The sequence below is a fragment of the Ictalurus furcatus genome, chromosome 14 (assembly GCF_023375685.1).
Source record: "Ictalurus furcatus strain D&B chromosome 14, Billie_1.0, whole genome shotgun sequence".
In the NCBI taxonomy this organism is placed as follows: Eukaryota; Metazoa; Chordata; class Actinopteri; order Siluriformes; family Ictaluridae; genus Ictalurus; species Ictalurus furcatus.
Genome location: NC_071268.1, coordinates 7,569,911 through 7,590,430, shown reverse-complemented (window position 1 = coordinate 7,590,430; position 20,520 = coordinate 7,569,911). Strand labels below are relative to the sequence as shown.

Genomic DNA, 20,520 nt, shown 5'->3' with positions numbered 1-20,520 from the left:
TTATTCTTCTTAATGAAAAACACAACAACAACAAAACAGTACAATGACACAAACTCACTTATATTAAACCAAATCTTTCGTCTTGTCAGTCAGCTCTCCTCACTCTTCCTATCAGTCAGCTCGCCTCACTCTTCCTGTCAGTCAGCTCGCCTCACTCTTCCTGTCAGTCAGCCTGCCTCACTCTTCCTGTCAGTCAGTTCACCTCACTTTCATCACGTGATGAATGAAATCTGACTCCTGCTGATCTGTGCTGCGACTCTAACTCATTCGCGTTCAGTTTTTCATTGTAATGTTTTTTGCATGCTCAAAAAACAATGTTGCATGCCGTGCGCCTGCATCACACTCATGCTGGGAGTGTGTGGATGGCATCGCGTACGGTTTTAATGATAATTAAATGTGACACGGTAATACTAACCGTAGGGGAATTGTATCATGGTTTATTGTCGAACCGGTAACCGTTTCATCCCTATAAGGCACCGTGACTCAATAACGTTTGCCATATATCGATTTATGTTTTATAACATGTAAAACGGGAACATGAAAAGAATATTCTAAAAGCAACTCATGCAAACACCTTAATCAGAATATTGTCTTATTCAGAATAAGGTCAATAATTAGACTATTACTGTCCATGTAAACGTAGTCCACGTCAGGTTTGAGGTGTGTAGAGATTAGTTTACATATCTCTAAATACACTAGGATCAGTATGTACAGGAAGTGCATGGAGCATTAGTTTATCTGTGTCTGTTGTGGTTATAGTGGGTGTAGTCTGTAGTCTCCACAGGTTCTGATCTCAGTGAACATGGTGCACTAATCATCAGGCTGGGCAGAGAGCTGAGTGGCTCCTCCTGCTGGTGGATATAATTCACGCCCTGTTCTGGTACAGCCTGGGGCAGTTCCTCCGGCAGGTCCATGGGGATCTCATGCTCTTGCTGCTGTAAGTGCTTGATGATCTCCATGGATAGATAGTGAGGGTCACCATCAGCTCGCTGGTCTGAATTAAAAAAAATATATACATCATTAGAGTTAATGAAAATGCTTACGAAGATTATTAGCAATGTATTTTTTTTTTTTTTTAAAAAAGTGTTCATAGAAAGTTTTACCTAAAAGTGTGAAAACCCTTCACGTGGTCAATTTTTTTTTAAACATTTTCTTCTTTATATAGTTCAGAAAGCTGGACTGAAATATATTTCTCTTTTGTCTATATCTCAATAAGAAGTAAAGTTCTATCATTTTTAAAATCCTCAAAAGTGCAAAGCAAGAAAATTGCATTTATAGGTTGAATTCCAATTCCACTGAAAGACTGGCTCTACATTTATAACCTCATAACCTACTTAAGTGAAAACAACATTACTGCCAAATTTGAAAGATTTATAATTTTACAAGAAGAAATGAGTTCTCACTTTGATTATTAGCATCATCCACATCAGCCTCTGTCTCATCGACTGAGGTAAATAAACCCACCCAACATTTCTGATTTAAACTCGAGCCTCATCGTCATCTCTTCACACGACTGATCTCTGCTCATGCTAACATCGCTGGGGAAATTTCGTGTTATTATTGTCTTTTTGTATTGTGCTTTATTAAACTTTTAAAACTTGAAAGTGCTGTGAGTGCGTGAGTGCTCTTCTCTGTTTTGATGATGTGACAGTGCAGAAGCTATCTGATAAATCATGAGAAAAGCACACTTGTTTTCAACAGTATAGTTGCTTTAAAACCTTTAAAATCTTCTAATGATATTTTTAAAGGAATTTTTCCCCATAAAAACATGACATTAATGTAATTTCATCAGTAAAAACATTCACTTTGTATTTCTTAATACTTTTAAAAGGAGCAACTTTTGGGGTTTTTTTTTGTTTGTTTGTTTTTTTTTTTTCATTTGAGTTTACAAATCTCCTAACACACACACGACCTAAGGAAGCTTGAGAGATTTTGACACATTATCTATACTTTAAAATTTTCAGTACTTTTCCCACCTCTGGAGCATGGTTATTAAAAATCTTTAATATGTGCATGATTTAATGGTTTAATATGATTTAATGGTGCATAAATAGTTACGATTTCGTTTTTAACTAAATTAATTTTAGTTTGTATTTAGTTTTAGTATCGCTTTAGTTTTTAATATCATGGTAATGATATTAAATGGGTATGAATATTAAATTCAGTAGGGGATTGATATTAAATTCAGTAGGGGTTTGATATTAAATTCAGTAGGGGATTTATATTAAATTCAGTGGGGGATTTATACTAAATTCAGTGGGGGATTGATATTAAATTCAGTGGGGGATTGATATTAAATTCAGTAGGGGATTTATATTAAATTCAGTGGTGGTTGATATTAAATTCAGTAGGGGTTTGATATTAAATTCAGTAGGGGATTGATATGAAATTCAGTAGGGATTTGATATTAAATTCAGTAGGGGATTGATATTAAATTCAGTGGTGGTTGATATTAAATTCAGTAGGGGTTTGATAGTAAATTCAGTAGGGGATTGATATTAAATTCAGTAGGGGATTTATATTAAATTCAGTAGGGGATTGATATTAAATTCAGTGGTGGTTGATATTAAATTCAGTAGGGGATTGATATTAAATTCAGTAGGAGATTGATATTAAATCCAGTGAGGGGTTGATAGTAAATTCAGTAGGGGATTGATATTAAATTCAGTAGGGGATTGATATTAAATCCAGTGAGGGTTTGATATTAAATTCAGTAGGGGATTCATATTAAATTCAGTGGGGGTTTGATATTAAATTCAGTGGGAGGGCCGATATTAAATTCAGCGCGAGTTGAATTGGGGGGTTGAATTGAAGTGTGAATGGGTATGCTTCCTGATATTTTTTTAATTAAATTATAAAAGATTTAAAAAAAAATAAACGGCGGGAAATCCCTCAGCTTTGTTACATCTGCACTGTCATTACATATTTTCCCACTGCTTATCTATATTTCTATCTATCTACCCACCCATCCATCCATCTATCTGCCTAATCTATCTCTTGTCCACAAGCATTTCTGATCAAATGATTGTTTCATTAAAACAATTTCCACAGGGCATAATAACAGTCCAAATTAATGCGCACTGAACTGATTTAAACGTATACACATCAATTATTGTGAGACTTTTACATGCCACTGTAGTGCACAGAGTGAACCGGACGTCCAGTGTGAACAACCTTGTAGTTGATAATAATGGAAACTATTAAAATAAAACTTAGATAACATAATACAAGGCTGTTTTTCGCTAACTTGTGATATTGATAATTTTGGGGAAATTGCAATGTATTAGCTAGCTAGCTACAATATATGTGGGGTGTCATTAGCTAGATTACACCATATTATCCTACCTCATTCTGAGTACCTATTTTATTATTTTCTTTAGTATTCATTTAGAAATTCACATTTTTATTTCAGTTAATGAAAATGTTTTTTCACTGATAGTTTTATTTTTGTGATAGTTTTTGTTAACGATAATAGCCTTCTCCAGCATGAGAAGTTTAAGTTACAGTAAAGGTACGTTCACACACACAGCGACTCGCAGTGACAAAGCGACCAGAGACTGTTCATTTTCAATGCGAGTTCAATGCGAGTTTCAAGGCGACTTCCGGCGACATGAGCGACGGCAAACAACACTAGATGTTGGTGTGTCCCGCAAAGTTGAAAGTTGAGAAAAGTTTAACTTTATGCAAATTTGGAGTGAATTGTTGCAACGACTACCAATGCGAGAGAAGCGCGCACGTGATCCGTAGCCACTCGTGCTCACTAGAAGAAGCAGCACCATTGCGGCAGTAGCCAATTAGCTTGGCTTAGGATCTTAGTGGGTTTAAAGCAAAAAAAATGTATAATAATAATAATAAAAGAAATAATAATGAAAGTCTCACTTTTTGTTGCAATCGAGCAAAATCCCAGTGTAGCTCCTATCTTGGGTGAAGTGTCTTCTGCCAGGAAACACAGAGGCCGCAGCCAAAGAGCTGCGGTCCAGCTCCCAGTCACCATCGAACATACAGTATAGTGAATGGCACCCTGATGGTGACGCTCACTTACTGAGATAGGAGCTACACCGGGATTTTGCTCAATTGTAACAAAAAACGAGTGTTAAACTATTATTATTAATTTGTTTTAAATGCGCTAAGGCTATAAGCTAAGCTAAGCTAATTGGCGCTTGCGCCTTTGCTGCAGACAGATGGTCGCAATGGCAAAGAGTACACACTGCTTCTCCTTCATCTCGTAGGATATGATGCATATATATATATATATATATATATACACACACACACAGGTGAATTTTATAAGAGCTCGCTCTCCCTCCAGAACGTTTCATTTTAGCAGAAAGAAAACTGGTCTGTTGTCAAAAGTGGAATATTAGTTGTGCCACCCATGTTACTATGGCAAGCAGTAGTAGGAATGCCTACTGGCGACTTCATAGTACAGCGGCGACTTCAGTGTGAACGTAGACTCACCGTCGAGCAGGATAAGGTGGTAGCGGTTGCGACACTCTAGAGAACATTCCAGGATTTGGCTGAGAGTCCTGTAGAAGAGCAGGACCTGCTGTCTCCTGTCCTGCATGCTGAACCCTGCAGTGCTGTCCTGAGACATCTGATAGAGCGTGAGCAGAGGAGTGGCGTATTCCACCACACAGTAATACGGCTGGGGACGGAGACACGGAGGGGTTAGAGAGATCAGCTAATGACATGACAACAGGGAGAGAATTAGAAGAAAGACCGAACAAAAAACAGAAGGTAATGTTACTGTAATGTTACAAACATAACGTTTCTGCAATGTTCTAAAAATATCTACCATAACAGTGGTGTGTTAAAACATTTCTCATACAACTTTCCCAGCTAGACATCAAACATTGAGCATTAACAATCCAAATGTTGTCGGAGGAAAATTTTAAATAAAAGACGTTAATTGATCGAAAGGTTTTTCTGACTGAAACGTTCAGAAAACGTTCTGCAAACTTAATGTTAATGTTAATGTACATGTAATGCAATGTAACTGAGTGACGTCTGGGACTGTAAGAAAGTGCAGCATTTTAGTGTAGACATTATCCACACAGTGGTGCTGCTTCTCCAGTTACAAACATTTTAATAAAGCAATGTCAGTTTCCTTATACAGGTTCTTATACAGATTCCTTATTTCTTGACTAATGAACGCAAACAAATGTTTTTTTTTTACAGATACTACAGAGATTATGTGTGCTGTAAAACATAAACCGTGATTTTACAGGCTGTCACATGTTTAATCTCATTTTAATTTAATCTCTGCCACAAGGAGCGATGAAGTGTGTGAAGAGGCATTTATGTGTCTATTTCCATACATATTGTTATATATTATTAATAATTGAGATGACCCAGACTTTAAAGCAAGGCTGTGAGTTTATTACTACATTTATAATGTTTATGTTTATTCATTCATTTATAATGTTAGTCTTGTATACAACAACCCCATTAACAATACGGAAAGGTAACATATTTCAAAATATATTTTTAGATTATATGCAAATATTTGTCGTTGACCCATATTTTTTTAGATAACTTTTTTTTAATATATATTTTGAGCTATATTTATGAATATTGCAACAAAAAAAAGAGTAATATCGCTTTACTGAAAGAATCAGTTTAGTGCTTGAGCTAACAAATCTCATATTCAGTATAACTTTGGATTAACCTTGGATTAAAAAGAACATTCCTGAAACCAAATCCTGATGGATGAATCAATCCATCTATCCTTTTTCCATACCGCTTATCCTACACAGGGTCGAGTTTGGTGCACAAGGTGGGGAACACCCTGGATGGGGTGCCAACACATTGCAGGGGATACCCTGGACAGGGTGCTAACGCATCGCAGGGCACCATCTCACACCAATTCACACACTACGGACAATTTGGAAATGCCAATCAGCCTGCAACGCATGTCATTGGACTGGGGAAGGAAACTGGAGTAGAAAGAGGAAACCCCTGAAGCACTGGGAGAACATGCAAACTTGGTACACAAAGGGCAGAGGAAGGAATTGAACCCCCAACCCCCTGGAGGTGCAAGACAAATGTCAGCCAATCAGTGTATTATATGATGTAGTTGAATAAGTTGGATTTTCAGTGCTTTGCTCCTCACCTCTTGTTGGTTGTCAGTGATTTTGTAGATGCTGTTTTTGTAGATTCTCTTCCTGACACCAGCCCGGTCGAGCTGTATGTCCGGGAGGTTCTGGTGGAAACATATGTTATGGTCCTCTTCCTCCACCTTGGCTGGGACCACTGCGCTTAGAGGCAGGAGGATGTGCAGCCGGGAAGAGTGGAGAATCTCTCCGTTCTGGTTGTAGTGTTTCCTCAACTGTTCCTCCAGCACTGTGGACACACACACACACACACACACACACACACACACACACACACACACACACACACACAATAATTGAATAACCAACCTGCTGGCCAAAATTAAGCAGCTCTAAACCAGGGTTTTTCAATGTTTCGCCCACTGTGATCCACTTTTTTGGAATGGTAGTCATCCATGGAAAAAAGAAGCGTGATGTCCACACACTGAATTTACAGCTCCAAACAACTTTTTATTGAAAGTGCAACGTTTCGACTGTCAGGTCTTCATCAGGCACAATCCAAGTCATCCATGGCTCACCTGTCACCATGGCCCACTTTTCTAAAAAAAATGTAATAATAATAATAACACACACTGTGGTTTTTCGTCCAATGTAACTGTAAAACCGTACTTAATATACTCCGGGTTGTACTTGTGAACCCATTTTGCTCTTTTAAAAGAAAGTATGCAGACACTGAATTGTGTTCAGTCTAGCACGGTGCATGGAGCTAGCCCATACGTAACAACAACGATATGTTAGGACAGTGGTTTTCAAAGTGGGGGCTGCCCGGGGGGCCTCAACAATTTGGTGTGAAAAATAAATACATGATTCTCACTCTCAGACAACCACACACACACAATCAATTCCTAATGTAATGTAATGTAAAGATGAAAGCGGTAATTATTAATTAAAAAAAAGGGGGGATATATTCAGAAGTCTGTATTTTTAATGTGTTTTAAAGACATCTTGCAAAAGGAGGGCCTCAGTCAAATGTAAATGCCATTTGGCGGGCCTTGCCCTGGAAAAGTTTGGGAACCCGTGTGTTAGGAGACCTTGATTGAGGTCTATGATTGAACAACTAACAGCGGACCTCAGCCTTTTACTTACAGTCATTTACGTAAACTTAGCGACATTAACACGATTCGACGATAGAGCTCACTGTTGCCCTAAACATTGCAAATATACAGTTCTAATTGATAATTTGTACTCATGACTGAAAAGATCTCGTGACACAGCAGACAATGAAGCGGTGGTTGAGAAACGCTCCTCTAGTCTGGTTTGAGCCAACAGGAACTCTACAGTAACTCAACTCACCACTCTTTAGAACCGTGGTGAGCAGAAAAGTATGTCAGAACACACAACACTGCAAACCTTGATGTAGATAGGCTACAACAGTGAAACCATATCGGGTTTCCCTGCTACTTGCTGAAGCATTGTTTCTGTGGAAACTATTTACTTCTTTGTGCACATCCATTAAGTGCAGTGCAGTTACTCCATAGATTCTTCTTCTTCTTCTTTATGTGTCTTAACAGTGTTGTGTTGTTTGAAGCAAACATATACACGTAAGAGATGAAAGTGGCAAAGAAGAAACCTTGAGAGGGACCAGCCCCAAAAGGATCCTCTTCCATGTGACACCAGATAGTAAGATTACAGTATGCAGTATTTAAGCTCTTTAAAGCGTCATGAAACACTAAACTACATTTTCTGAGATTTTTAACAGAGGTGTTGATATCACACATCATAAAAGACAATCTTAGCATACGTTCATTTTAATTGTAGGAGAAAAACTGGTTAATTTTGAGGTTTTTTTCCACTATTTTAGTCTTTCTGGTTTAAAATCTTGTCCTGTCACAGGTCACAGGCAGTGACATGGCAATGTACTACAGTACATCGATGACGTGTTGGTGTCTCATAATTATTCATGAGCCTGCGTGTTCTTATCCTATGAGAAGATGCTGTCTCTTAATTATTCATGACAGCACATGGTACTTTCCTACAGATGTAGTAGATGAGAGAGGCGTTCAAATGGGTCCAAAGTGTTTGTTTCAGTGGTGTAAGAGTTTGAGTGTGTTTTCTCGGGAGAACTATGAGAATTGGAGAAAGGTGGACTTCGGATTTGCTCATGAAAGCAGTTTGTGTCTACACAATGATGCGGTACTCAGTTCTGAGGACTTTTCCATCCCTTCAAATGAGGTGTGTGTCTAATTTTTAACTATGAAAGTTTTACTTGCCTTTTGAAATAATTAAACCTCTTAAAGCTCTGCAGGCCGTCACGTGCAAACTATGCAACGAGAGTCCGTGTCGAAAGGTAGAACCTTCCCTCTTTTATTTCTGAAAAGCTCGAGCCTATTAGCTAGCTACCATTCAGACTCGCATCCGCACTGCCTCCAGTTTTGTTTTGTTTTCCTCCATAATCATGCCAAGGGTTAATGGTTCAAATAGACAGGGCTGAGGGCCTGCACCACTATCTATTGTGTCTCCATTTAGCCCTGGGGATTCAAGAGGAGAGAAGTCCTCTGCCTCATCTGCAAACTTTTTGTCACTATCCATCTTTATTGTGAGTGTTCTGAAGGCTCACCCCCCTCTTCCTCCCCTGCCTTTCCCTGCCACGCCCACTCCCCCTCCCCTTCTTTGAACATATAGCATGACAAATAATTAACTGCACTTGAAGCTTTCGTAAAATTACACACAATGAAACACCCATAACTGTACACAGTACCATAACGAAGACGAACTGTATGTCGATACTTGAAATTCTGGAGGGAACATCGGATGTTGTGGCGTGGGGACGTAATGACATGTGCCGTTAATCGATCTATGTTCTATAACATGTAAAACGGGAACATGAAAGGAGTATTCTAAAAGCGACTCATGTAAACACCTTAATCAGAATATTGTCTTATTCAGAATAACGTCAATAATTAGATTACTACTGTCCATGTAAACATAGTCAGAGGTACACTTGAGCTGAAGGAGGGAGGTTTCATGACCCTTTAAGTGTGTTGCCACCAAGTAGTCTTTTATCAACACAGCTCTGCTCAAGGAATGTGTAGAAGTGTTGTGTACCATTCTCATAATGGCGTAAAGGTGTGTGTGTGTGTGTGTGTGTGTGTGGGTGGGTGTGGGTGTGGGTGGGTGTGAGGGTGTACCTGGTATTACAAGTTTTAGATAACCTAGGTAATAGGACCAGGCTAAGCCATGAGCTACATTCAGCTTCCTGCTCTCACACACCTCTGAGATCTCCACTGGCACAGGGCCCTGAGAGAGAGAGAGAGAGAGAGAGAGAGAGAGAGAGAGAGAGAGAGAGAGAAGAGAAGAGAAAGAGGATCAAAGAAACAGGAAATAGAAGCCATTTGTTGATTACAGTACATGACAGTCATACAGACAAAAGCTGTCTAGACATCATATTTTTAAAAACCCAGAATAAAATCTCTTCAATAGACTTCACAAATGACTTCAGATGGATAGTTTTCACAGGGGTTAAATAACAGTGTTATTTAACATGGCCAAAAGTTTGTGGACACCTGCCAGTCACCCTTATCCAGAGTGACTTACAATTATCTCATTTATACAACTGAGCAGTTGAGGGTTAAGGTCCTTGCTCAAATGTCCAGCAGTGGCAGAAGTGGTGGTGCTGGGATTTGAACTTTCCGATCAGAAGTCCAACATCTATTATTATAAATATAGTCCCCCTTTATAATAACCTCCACTCTTCTGTGAATACTTTCCACTAGATTTTGGAGCGTGGCTGTAGGTAAATGGTCTGCACTTATATAGCGCCTTTTAACCTCAGGTAGACAAGCATTTTGTGTGTGTGTGTGTGTGTGTGTGGTGTGCGTGTATGTGTAGATAGATAGATAGATAGATAGATAGATAGATAGATAGATAGATGTTATTAATGTAAATTTTCTATTACAAAAATATACATAATTACATTATGTCTATATATTTAACGTGGATATATGCACTGGAACTACAGTAAATGGCAAAATAATAAAAAATACTTATTTCCCCTCACTACATAGAAAGCAGCTTAGCTCGAAATATCACTTCCCTCACTGGAATTACTGAGAAACCTTTTTCTGCTGTATACCTGACCTTGTGATCAGAATAGCTTTTTATAACAGTTGTAGTTACGTCAATTCCTGTCATAGGACTTTCATGTCCAATTAAAACCCATGTCTCTAAGCTACTACTCAAGTTCAGTCCCTTCGGTCCCGTGACCAGTCCAGTCCTGTGAATGGTTCAAATACTATAGTGCTGACATATATGTCTAAATATACAGTGCCACAAACTCTGGTGCAAAGCCCTAAATACAAATATAACTGCACAACCACTTTCAATACAACTACAGCTCATGTATAAATATAATTATAACTAGAAACAAATATAACTCCGATACAACTATACAGATGGTTGACAAACTAAAGGAAAAACCAACATAAAGTCTTTATTAAGCACCTCAGTGTTGCACCATCATGACCTGTCATAACAGACTCACTGCCCCTTGGCACTGATTACACAAGTATCTGGAATGCTACTGGAAAAATGAAGACTATTGTTCTCAAAGATATTCCTTTTGATTTGCTGATAATTTGATGATGATGATGATGATGGATAGTGCTGTCTAGCATAAAAGTCAGCCCAGCATCTCCCACAGATGTTCCATTGTGTTGAAATCTGGTGACTGTGGAGGCCATAGCATATGATTTACATCATTTTCATCCTCATCAAACCATTCAGTGAGCCCTCATGCCCTGTAGATGGGGACGGAGTCATCCTGGATTAGATAATTTCCATCAGGATTGAAATGTTTCATCAGAGGGTAAAGATGATCAGTCAGAAGAATGTGCTATTGATTCTGTCTGTTAAAACAACTTTAAATTTATATAAATATAAATGAAAGTGCCGATGTGCAGGGTCCAAGCACACTTTGCAAATAATGCTTCCAGTGGGCAGTTCTTGCCAAGTTGTACAGAGCAGTAGACCGTAGAAGAACATAGAGGTTTTTTTTTTTATGATAGGTCAGTATTAGCCCTGTGAAATGACTGCCGTTTCCAATTAATCATTAGAAATCCACTTACGAACTAGCGTATAAAATGATAGCTTGTTTGGAATTACTGCTCCCGTTATTTGAATGTTATAGCACCCCCTATTAAAGGCTATGTCCTATATTTTACACACAGAATCTTCCTGAATATGGATTTCAACATTCATGTGAGCCTATGCCACCAATTATTAGGTTACAGCATTTGGAGAAAATTTAGCTGTGCCAGGCTAGAATGTATTAGTATGTGGTGGCCATACTGTTTATAAATCTCAAAACATTTTGGATCCTTATTAAGCTACAGACACTACTGAGTATTTAGAGACCAGTTTTGTGAAGGTATACCAGCAAAAATATGTGTAGCATACTGTGCAAATTTTCTCAAAATCAAAGTCGGCGGAGCCGGAGCATAAAGGTCCAACTAGCAAATTATGACTCATGGTTCTTGAGATATAGATTTCTAGGTCTCTCTTAGCATGATTAGTAGTGGGGAGTACTATCTACTGGCCAATTCTCATGCCTCTATATTTTGTGATTTTGCATAGACAAAAAGGAAAATTTTAAAAAGGGTTCCCAGTACTAGGTGCTTGGACCCCTGAATACACCACAAATATAAATATAATATAGATGTTTGGGAGGGCATGATATCTTAAGGAGATTTTGGTGAGTTGTAAGTTAGGAGTTTGTATAGTGCTGATATGATTTGTGTGAGATATGTAGCAGTCTTTACCAGACATCCAAAGGTCTTCAGCAGCAGGTAGGAAGTGCTGGTTAAGACATATAAGACCCACTTCTCATTTGTCCATTCAGAATGTCCCAGCAGCGGCAAAAAGCCCACGCACATTGCTACTACATGAGCACGGCTGAAACAAGCCTGGAGCATCTGCTGGATGCTGCCACCATACCTGACAGAGAGCACAAAATGAAGAGTCGTTTATCTGATTACACATACATACATATACTGTAAATTAAAATAGGTATTTCCTTAAGAAAAATTTTTTGTGATTATTTTAGTGTATTGTCCATGGACGGGCAGACACTCATATAGCATGATCTAGGGCTATGCAGTTAATCACGTTTTAATCATGGTTTTTGTCTTCTTTAATGAATTAGACCCAAGTGACCGTGATTTTGAGAAATTTAGCTAAATATAGCTAATAGGATGATGTTAGATAGCATTAAAAGAACACCGTTGTGTAAGTCAACAACTCCATTTTCACAAAAAGATATCTTCACCTACATGGGCAAGGAGGGATGGCATTACTCTCTTCCCTGTCAATCAGAGCAACACTAGCCAATCGTGGCCCACTGTGAACTCATGTATGCAGAAAAGTGCAGTCAGCACTTTCCTCCGAGCGTGTCCAGCTGCCCTGTGATATAGCATGAGCAGCAGTTTGAAAAGATGTCTGGCTTCTTATGTCTCACAGGAAGCACTCACCCTCCTGAATGGTAGCTGTCGCATGATAGCTGAGAGCTAGTTAGTGTCTGGAAATTGGCAAAATTACCTTCGTACTTGTTGAGTCAGGCCAAGCTCTCTTTGGCGCAGGATTAATTCTAATGTAGCAGACATGTGATGAGAAGAAGAGGAAGTACAAATCATATGAATTCTGCCTACCAGGAAGGCAATGCCACACCTGCCACCCTCTATGCAACCCTCACAAGCCACCACATTGGCCTGATGCATCAAAGCTCTGAGCAGGCCCCATATCAAGCCATCAGCAAGCAGCCTTACCCCATGTACAAGGCCTGAGGTTAAATGTTTTTGCCATGGCAGGGAAATCCCCAATTTCCCCAAGTCTCCCCAAGAAAAATTCTCCCCAAGGCCTGCCTGATATGTGATCTTACGAGGAATTAAGTCCGGGTTTTCCCTCCTGCCAAAAAAGCAATCTTTCCTTCAGTAGGGACATCCCCTCCCCAACCACGGGTATCCACCCTATGTTATAGCACAGTTCCTCATTTTTCGTGCTACCAAAAACAGTGGCCCCTTCCAGCACACAGCATTGTGGACTATCATGCCGGAAGGAGACTTGACAAGCATTGTTCCCACACCATTTACACAACACTACTCACTCATTTCAGTTAAAGCCTAAGGCTGTGAAATTCAGCTACTGGAGGAAAATCACTCCAGGAGATAAATGTGTCGCCAACAGCTTCACGAATAGATGGCGGTCATTGACTGCTTAGCAATCTGCATGTATATCAACCAGGTGGGTTGTCAAAACAATAACCAGGAGCTCCAAATTGCCACAAACCCAAATTGTGTTTTAGCTGAATCGTTTTCTCTTGCACCAACAAAAGTTCTGCTCTTTTCCTACTGGAGGGTATTTCATTTTTCTTGAAATTTGGGTGCTTCCCCTCAGTTCAATATTAACAGGGATTTTAGTTGTGATATTTCCTTGCTTCCAGAGTGTTGAACAGATGTAAAGAAATACAGTTTCAAGATGTTAATGTGTATGTCCATTCATAAGCACAAATGGCTCACAAATTTTTTTTTTTTTAAGGATATCTTATCCCTCAGATCCCCTTGTTTTGTTACAAGCACATGGTTCTCCCATGTATTCCCCCCAGGTTTTCCCTAAACTCATGGATGATCATTTTGTACGTAAAGGTGGGATTATCAATGTTAAAACTAGCGGGGCTCAATGGGACAGATGTATATAGATGATAAGTTATTGCTCATTCTAGAAACAAAAAGTAATTTTACTCCTGGAACTGCAGTTGAATTCTATATTTATGCATGCACACCTGTCAAGGGATGCCCAGTGGTGTCAACCATTCAGATACTATCATTAGGGCTACTGAGAATGAGAGGCTTTATTGATTTCATCTCTTCGCCTCAACTTTATTAGCAACCTCCATCACTACACATGCAATATCGCTGCATCGTTGGACGTGTGCTGCATTTTATTCCCACAGGATCCCTCTGGGAGAAGTCTAGAAATGGGAAAGACAGCTGCATCACTTACTGGTTATGAAGCCACCCAGTAGTTCAGGACTGTGAATAGGACTCACATAAATTATCTGGAGTTTTTCTCTGGATACCTCTGAGACATTTGTATATGAGGTCCCCAGGGACACCATATACTAGTGTGCCATGACAACATGACATCTGTAGAATATGTCAACCAGCAGGGGGGGGTGCACTCATTGTATCCTGGATGTGAAACCACCTTCATCATAGGATGAATCAGGACCTCTGTGAGAGGATCAGCCTTTTCCAGTATATAGCATAAAGTAATGGTTACCAACCCTGTTCCTGGAGATCTACCCTCCTGAAGACTTTAGCTCCAATTATAATTGTGCCCAGTTGACCATCTAATCATTGCCTTAAGAAGTTCTTTATCAACTTAAACAGGTGTGTTAGATTTTGGCTGGAGATGAAACATGCAAAAAGGTAGCTCTCAAGGAAGAGGGTTCAATCTCAAACACAAGATGATGAGCTAGCATTACTGTAGTCTTTTTTCTGAATCCTTGAGTGCAAAGTTTCCCCAGATCCATGCCTGATGTACAAGAAGTGAATAGGTTCACTGAGAATCGTGAGTGCAGCCGGATCCGATATGCCTGAAAGCACGGTAGGACCTTTCCTTCAAATCTGTCAAGCAAGTCTCGATGCAATTGCACGCTTCCACAGAGGTCAGTTAAAGATTTATCTTTCCACACATTGATCTCTTCACTCCATGATTGTCCACTCAAGAACTGAGGTGACATTAATGGTAACCTATCGTTTTTAATATGTGTTTTGATGACAGCATAAAGATGATCCTGGTGGCTCAGCGGTTAGGGCTGTGCAGTGCTGGTCGAATGGTAGTGCATCTGATTCCAAACTAAGGTGTACCAGCAGAGACCAAAACTAGATCATTAACATCATCTTTTTATTGGTCAGACTGGCCCAGTAATGGACATTTCATGGATATTTCTAGTAAGTTGATGCAGTCAATTAATTTGACTGAAACCCTGTTTTTATTAAGCTTTATAACATATGTTTATAATGAAAACATATTGAAAGTGAATAACTGCAATAAGTACTAGTGATATTTTTCATCAATTCTTTTTATTTTATTTATTTATTTTTTTTTATCCATTATTGTCACACATTATAGTCTTATAAAAGTAGGTTCAAACTTACCTCTGTTGTGAATGAAACAGCCACTCTTCAGTAAGCAGGCAGAGGTTGTGCAGTGTCACCCCCAGGCTCAGAGTGAATATGACCTGTGCTATGAGAAGTGTTAACTCATCCATCGTGAACCTGGAATCCAGCAGCCAAACTGTCACCAGCGCCAGACTGCTTAACACCCCTGCACACACCACCGGCACATGGCCCCGAGGCCTTGGAACCACACACTCCTCCGCCATCTTGACCTGTGTCTGAACATAATACATTTCACTTCACAATGCCTTGAGAAAAGTGGAAATCCATGTATGCTCACATTCAGTGAATAGTTTCTTTGTACTCCACCATCTGAGTCCAACTGCCAAACAGGTTTTCCCCAAAATGATAAATTAATCATTCAAATGTAAACAAACCACAAACATCCTAACCTGTTCTGCAGGTCTGGCCTGACTTTAAACTTTATAAAACTGTATAAAATCTTGACAGAGCTAGTGGTTAGCTAACAATCTTGATGCCCACTGCTGTTACGCTACTGGATTACTGACATCTCCTAAATAAATTAAAAGAAAAACTCCCCTTTGAAACACATTAATTAACACATAACACATTTGTGGTGTATTTTTGTTATTCCTGTGAGACTTTGTTGTTGTCTGCCATGCTAACGTTGCTAGGAGAACAAATTTCAGTAATCTCAATCATAAGAGATAATAGTCAGGTTTTGCTGTTCGGGTTGAGTTAAACGTGTATTGTGCCGATTTAATACTAAAATTGTGCACATCGGTATTCAGACCTCAGACTTAAGATCTATTCAGTGTATGAGAGTTTTGCACGTTACATCATATGACATCAAACATCAAACACCTATTTCCTTCTTCAGTTTGCATTTTCTATCCCTGATTTTTTTTTTTTTTGAGGGCTTAAAGGTAAGTGAACAATTCCACATTCAAAGGTGGAGGTCTAGTCTATATACTAATGAAAATCCCTCTCTCTGACACTTGACTACATTCTTGGCTACTCAAGAAAATATCTCACAACCTGTGTATGCGTGAACTACACACAGGTAATTTTATTAATTTGAACGGGGAGCTCAGAAAAAAAATCACACTTACATGTAGGTATCTGTATAACCTGACTCATACTGTACATGTGAATACACATTACTTTTCCTGCATACATTTTGCTGGAACGTTTGGATTTAAGTTGCCCAAAGGCATTGTATATTAGACAACAGATCCTGTAATGTTATTCTGTATGTTATTGTCACTTGTTTAAAAAATTGTATCGATGACAAGTTCTGCTTCCCGATATAACATTTCAGAGTTTGATAGTTGTGTCAGGACTGACCACCTGCGTGGTGTATTGCTGACTTTCAAATCACAATCATTTATCAGTGTCAAATTTGATGTATGTGGAAGCACAGATTGCTCAGTGCACACTTCCCTTGTGTTCACATCTGTAGGACTTATTAAAGACAGAGAACAAGCCACAAAAACCAACTACTATACAAATAGCAGTCCAACGGTTTGTTTTTTTTTATCTCTTCACTGCACTGTAATTATAACCGGTGTGTTAAATCTGTATGTTTATTACAGGTGCAGGTTTATTCAGTTACATTTAATAATGCTGTATACAAACTGCACTTGGAACCAGCTACTAAATATGAAGTGTGAACTGCAGGGTAAAGCTTATTTCACTTCACAATTTGTTTGAGCTGTCAACACTTTTTGCACCCATCAAATGAATATACAGTATGAGGCGGGAAAAGAGCACTTTGCCAAATACCTGGTGCATAAATTGTGTGTTTATACTTGTATGCCAGTTTCATAGTTTTTTTTTTTGTGTGTGTGTGTGTGTGTGTGTGTGTGTGTGCAGAATACATCATAAACAACTTCTAGGCCTGAGAGAAGTCCATGTAATACCCACTGTATTGCATTTTGGACATGAGTACCATGTAGAAAAACTCAGGTAAGTATTTATCCCCATTAATAAACCTGACTACTGCTATAAACAGCATGAACAGCTTGCAGAGCATTATTGTAGTTTAAAAGATTATTATATGCATACATATTTTTATGTTTAGTTCGTAATTTCAGAGTGCTTAAAGCATTTAAGGCCTTTTCCGGGTGATAGCTGTAGCACAAATATTTGCATGGCTCCTTTGTGGTTATTTGACTTGCTGAATCAAAGCAGGTTTCATTTTCTCTTACAGAACAAAGCATGCATCACACACGGTAATATGATCTCATTACTGGAAATAGGCTTTATTTTACAGAATATAGTACAGTCATGCTATTGTGTGCCATACAAGTATAAATCAAGGGTTTATATCTAAACCTATCTGAAGCCGTAATAATAACAGCAGGTTCAAAGGCTTTTATGTATTCAAGCATGTGTCAACTCCATATCAAACTCACTATCCATACTCACTCCCACATCTTCGTACACAAGCGTGAAGCATGACACAACGGTTTAGATCATGTCACTTATCTTCATCAAAATGCTAGCACAGGGATTTTTTTTTTTTTTCCTTTTGGCACATGAGGAAATAAACACACCAACTGGTGCTATTAAATGGTCTGCATGTATATTTAACCTTAGTGGCTCTACAAAGCACTTCTCACTGTTTCTCATTCACCCTTTCTCACACACACCTATGTAAGGTGCTAGCCTGCCATCAGGTGCAACTTGGGGTTCAGCGTCTTGCCCAAGGACATTCTTGAACTGCCAACCCTACGATTAGCGGACAACCCGCTCTACCACCTGAGCCATAGCTTCCCAGTGGGTGTACGATTTTATGTGTTTAGGTAGACAATATTTCTTTTATTTTTGCTGGAATTGTTGATTGTTAGTTGGCTGATTTCCTCATTTCAGGATTTAGCGAAAAGTGAAATCAGCCTGGTTTGTTATAGTGTGTATCAATCATCGAATGTTGCCCTTTTCTCTTTGTCCCTATAACGATTAATGATTATTTTACTGATTGTAGTTTAATTCGTTACTAAGCGAACTGCTATCCGTGTTATATCCATGTTCACTGAATGGATTTTGTGTCAAAGGACTAAGAAATTGGAATGTTCCTGCTTGATTTGAGAAGTTGGGCCAACAACCGATTCATTTATACTGAATTGTGCCATAACCTACGCAAGTTAATAATAGGATTAGCTCATGTTTTTTAATGAGACAAAACATGTCTGGTCTTCTTGTTTTCGCCTGGCTTAGTTTATGGGAAACTGAGAATTTCCGGTCTGAAATAGAACACAATTTTCTCCCTGTTCACATATGGGATTCATTAAGGTTCTCTGGCTTCCTTCCATCTCCCAAAAACATGGCAGGTCATTTGACTACGTAAAATTTGTCCTTGGTGTGAATGAGTTTATTAATGTGTGTGTGATGCCCTGCAATCCACTGTGTTTTCCTGACTTGCCCGCAGGGCTCCCAGGATAGACTCCGGATCCACCATGACCCTGATCATCCCAGGTTAAATGCTTCCTGAAGATGAATGACTGAATGACGAAAGGTAGTTTTATAGATGATTTTGATGAAAGTACTCATGCTGACGAAATGCTTAAATACTCCTTCAAAGTGTCCATCTTTAACTGATGTCTATCACGATGAGACTAAAATCTTCAGATTGCCATCGAAAAACGGCAACATAAATGCAACTATCTTTGTGTTTCTCATATTTATCAGTGTTTACAATCTTTCGCTTATAAGTGTGATTGTTACATTTAAAAAACTTTTAGTTAAAGTTAACTAATTGTACAAATATATTAATCCAGCTCATTTGCACTGACACACAGGGGTTTAATTGCATTATGGCATGTTAAATTTGCCACTAATTTGAGTTCTTTCTTGGTGTGTTGATACATTAGGGGGTTTTTTTGGGGTGGAAGAGGGGGAGGTGGTTTCTCAAGATTGACTGGACAGAAACAGCAACATATCGCATGTAATTTACATAATACGTCACACCTGGGGTTATGTGTGCTAATATAAATTTTTGAGTGGGTATTTTCTCAGGGGTGAAGAGATAAACACCAACCGCAGTCTTGATAAAAACTAAATTAATGAGTAATCACCTGAAGTCCCCATAAACCACTAATTTGCTCATTAACATACCTGCCATCTGATCCCCAACCATATCCCTGCATTCAAGTGTTTTTCCCACTCATTGTATTACACTGTACGACAGCATACTTTACAGCTGCCTTTTGTATAGCAAATCATTGCGTAGACAGGTTAAGTATGTTGCCGAAGCCAAGCAGGTCCTGAAACAGGTTTTAAACAAACCATCATGTCAATGATAATCATAACAACCACGTAAATCTCTGTAAATCCAAGTCTGATATTTGAAGGGATTATGAGGCATTCATGACCATGGACCTCCTCTTCAGATTAGATCATGAAAATTACATGCATAATGAAGGGAGGGTGCCATGTCTAAAATCAGAAATACTGTACACTACTGCAGTATGGAAGTCTTTCTGGTGCAGTTTAAACTGTCATTGAAACCGTGACACTGTGTACACTTATTACAGCAGGAAAAATCACTGTAGTGAAGCAAAAGCATAGAAATGCTTTTAGAAATAGAAAAAAGACTTACCTGTAACACTGAGCAGTCTCTCTCTCTCTCTCTCTCTCTCTGACTCTCTCTCTCTCTCTGTCGCTCTCTCTCGTGCTCTATTTCTCTCTCTTTCTCTTGCTCTCGCTCTTTCACTCTCCCTCAGTCTTTCTCTTGTTATTCCTAGATATGCTGTTCTCATGTCTGTCTGTCATCTCCACGCCCTTTTTTTTCAGCACTGATGCACACTTTCAGTTTCTTTTTCAGTTGGAAGTCACACAATGTATTTCTTAGCTTTAGAGCTATTTTTTTCTGCTTGATATCCAGCTGTTTATTTAAGATGGACTGTAAGTCCAGCTTAGTTGTTGCAATAAACACAGAAAGACATGGACAAAGCCATAGTGTCTTTCAACAGAGGGGGAAGTGGTGTATGTGAATACATTCCTTATTCACTATATCAGGGGTGCCATGCTTAAATTCTCATCAGCATTTTTGTAAGCCCTAATATAAGACATTTATTATTATTATTATTATTATTATTATTATTATTATTATTATTTAAACATGTTATCTTTACAATTGGGGGCACAGTGGCATAGTGGTTAGCACATTTTCCTCCAGGGTTGGGGTTCAAACCCTGCCTCTGCCCTGTGTGCCTGGGGATTCCTCCGAGTACTCCAGTTTCCTCCCCCAGTCCAAAGATATGCGCTGTAGG

The 20,520-nt window shown here is 38.9% G+C and overlaps 1 protein-coding gene across 1 annotated transcript; it reads right to left on the bottom strand.

Moving 5' to 3' along the window:
- Positions 1–734: 734 nt before the first annotated feature.
- On the bottom strand, positions 735–20,096 carry sting1 (stimulator of interferon response cGAMP interactor 1). Its single transcript, XM_053641973.1, has 7 exons — positions 19,848–20,096; positions 15,266–15,504; positions 11,870–12,044; positions 9,242–9,350; positions 6,113–6,342; positions 4,459–4,645; positions 735–994 (listed from the first exon to the last, which is right to left on the bottom strand). The coding sequence occupies exons 2-7, from the start codon at positions 15,490–15,492 to the stop codon at positions 735–737; spliced, it is 1,188 nt and encodes a 395-aa protein (XP_053497948.1). The 5' UTR covers positions 15,493–15,504; positions 19,848–20,096.
- Positions 20,097–20,520: the final 424 nt, after the last annotated feature.

Coding starts and splice junctions, on each gene's coding strand:
- sting1 (XM_053641973.1), bottom strand. CDS start 15,492: ATGGCGGAGGAGTGTGTGGTTCCAAGGCCTCGGGGCCATGTGCCGGTG. Junction 6,343..9,241: donor TCTAAAACTTGTAATACCAG/GTACACCCTCAC, acceptor GTGTGTCCACAG/TGCTGGAGGAACAGTTGAGG. Junction 4,646..6,112: donor TCACTGACAACCAACAAGAG/GTGAGGAGCAAA, acceptor CTCCGTCCCCAG/CCGTATTACTGTGTGGTGGA.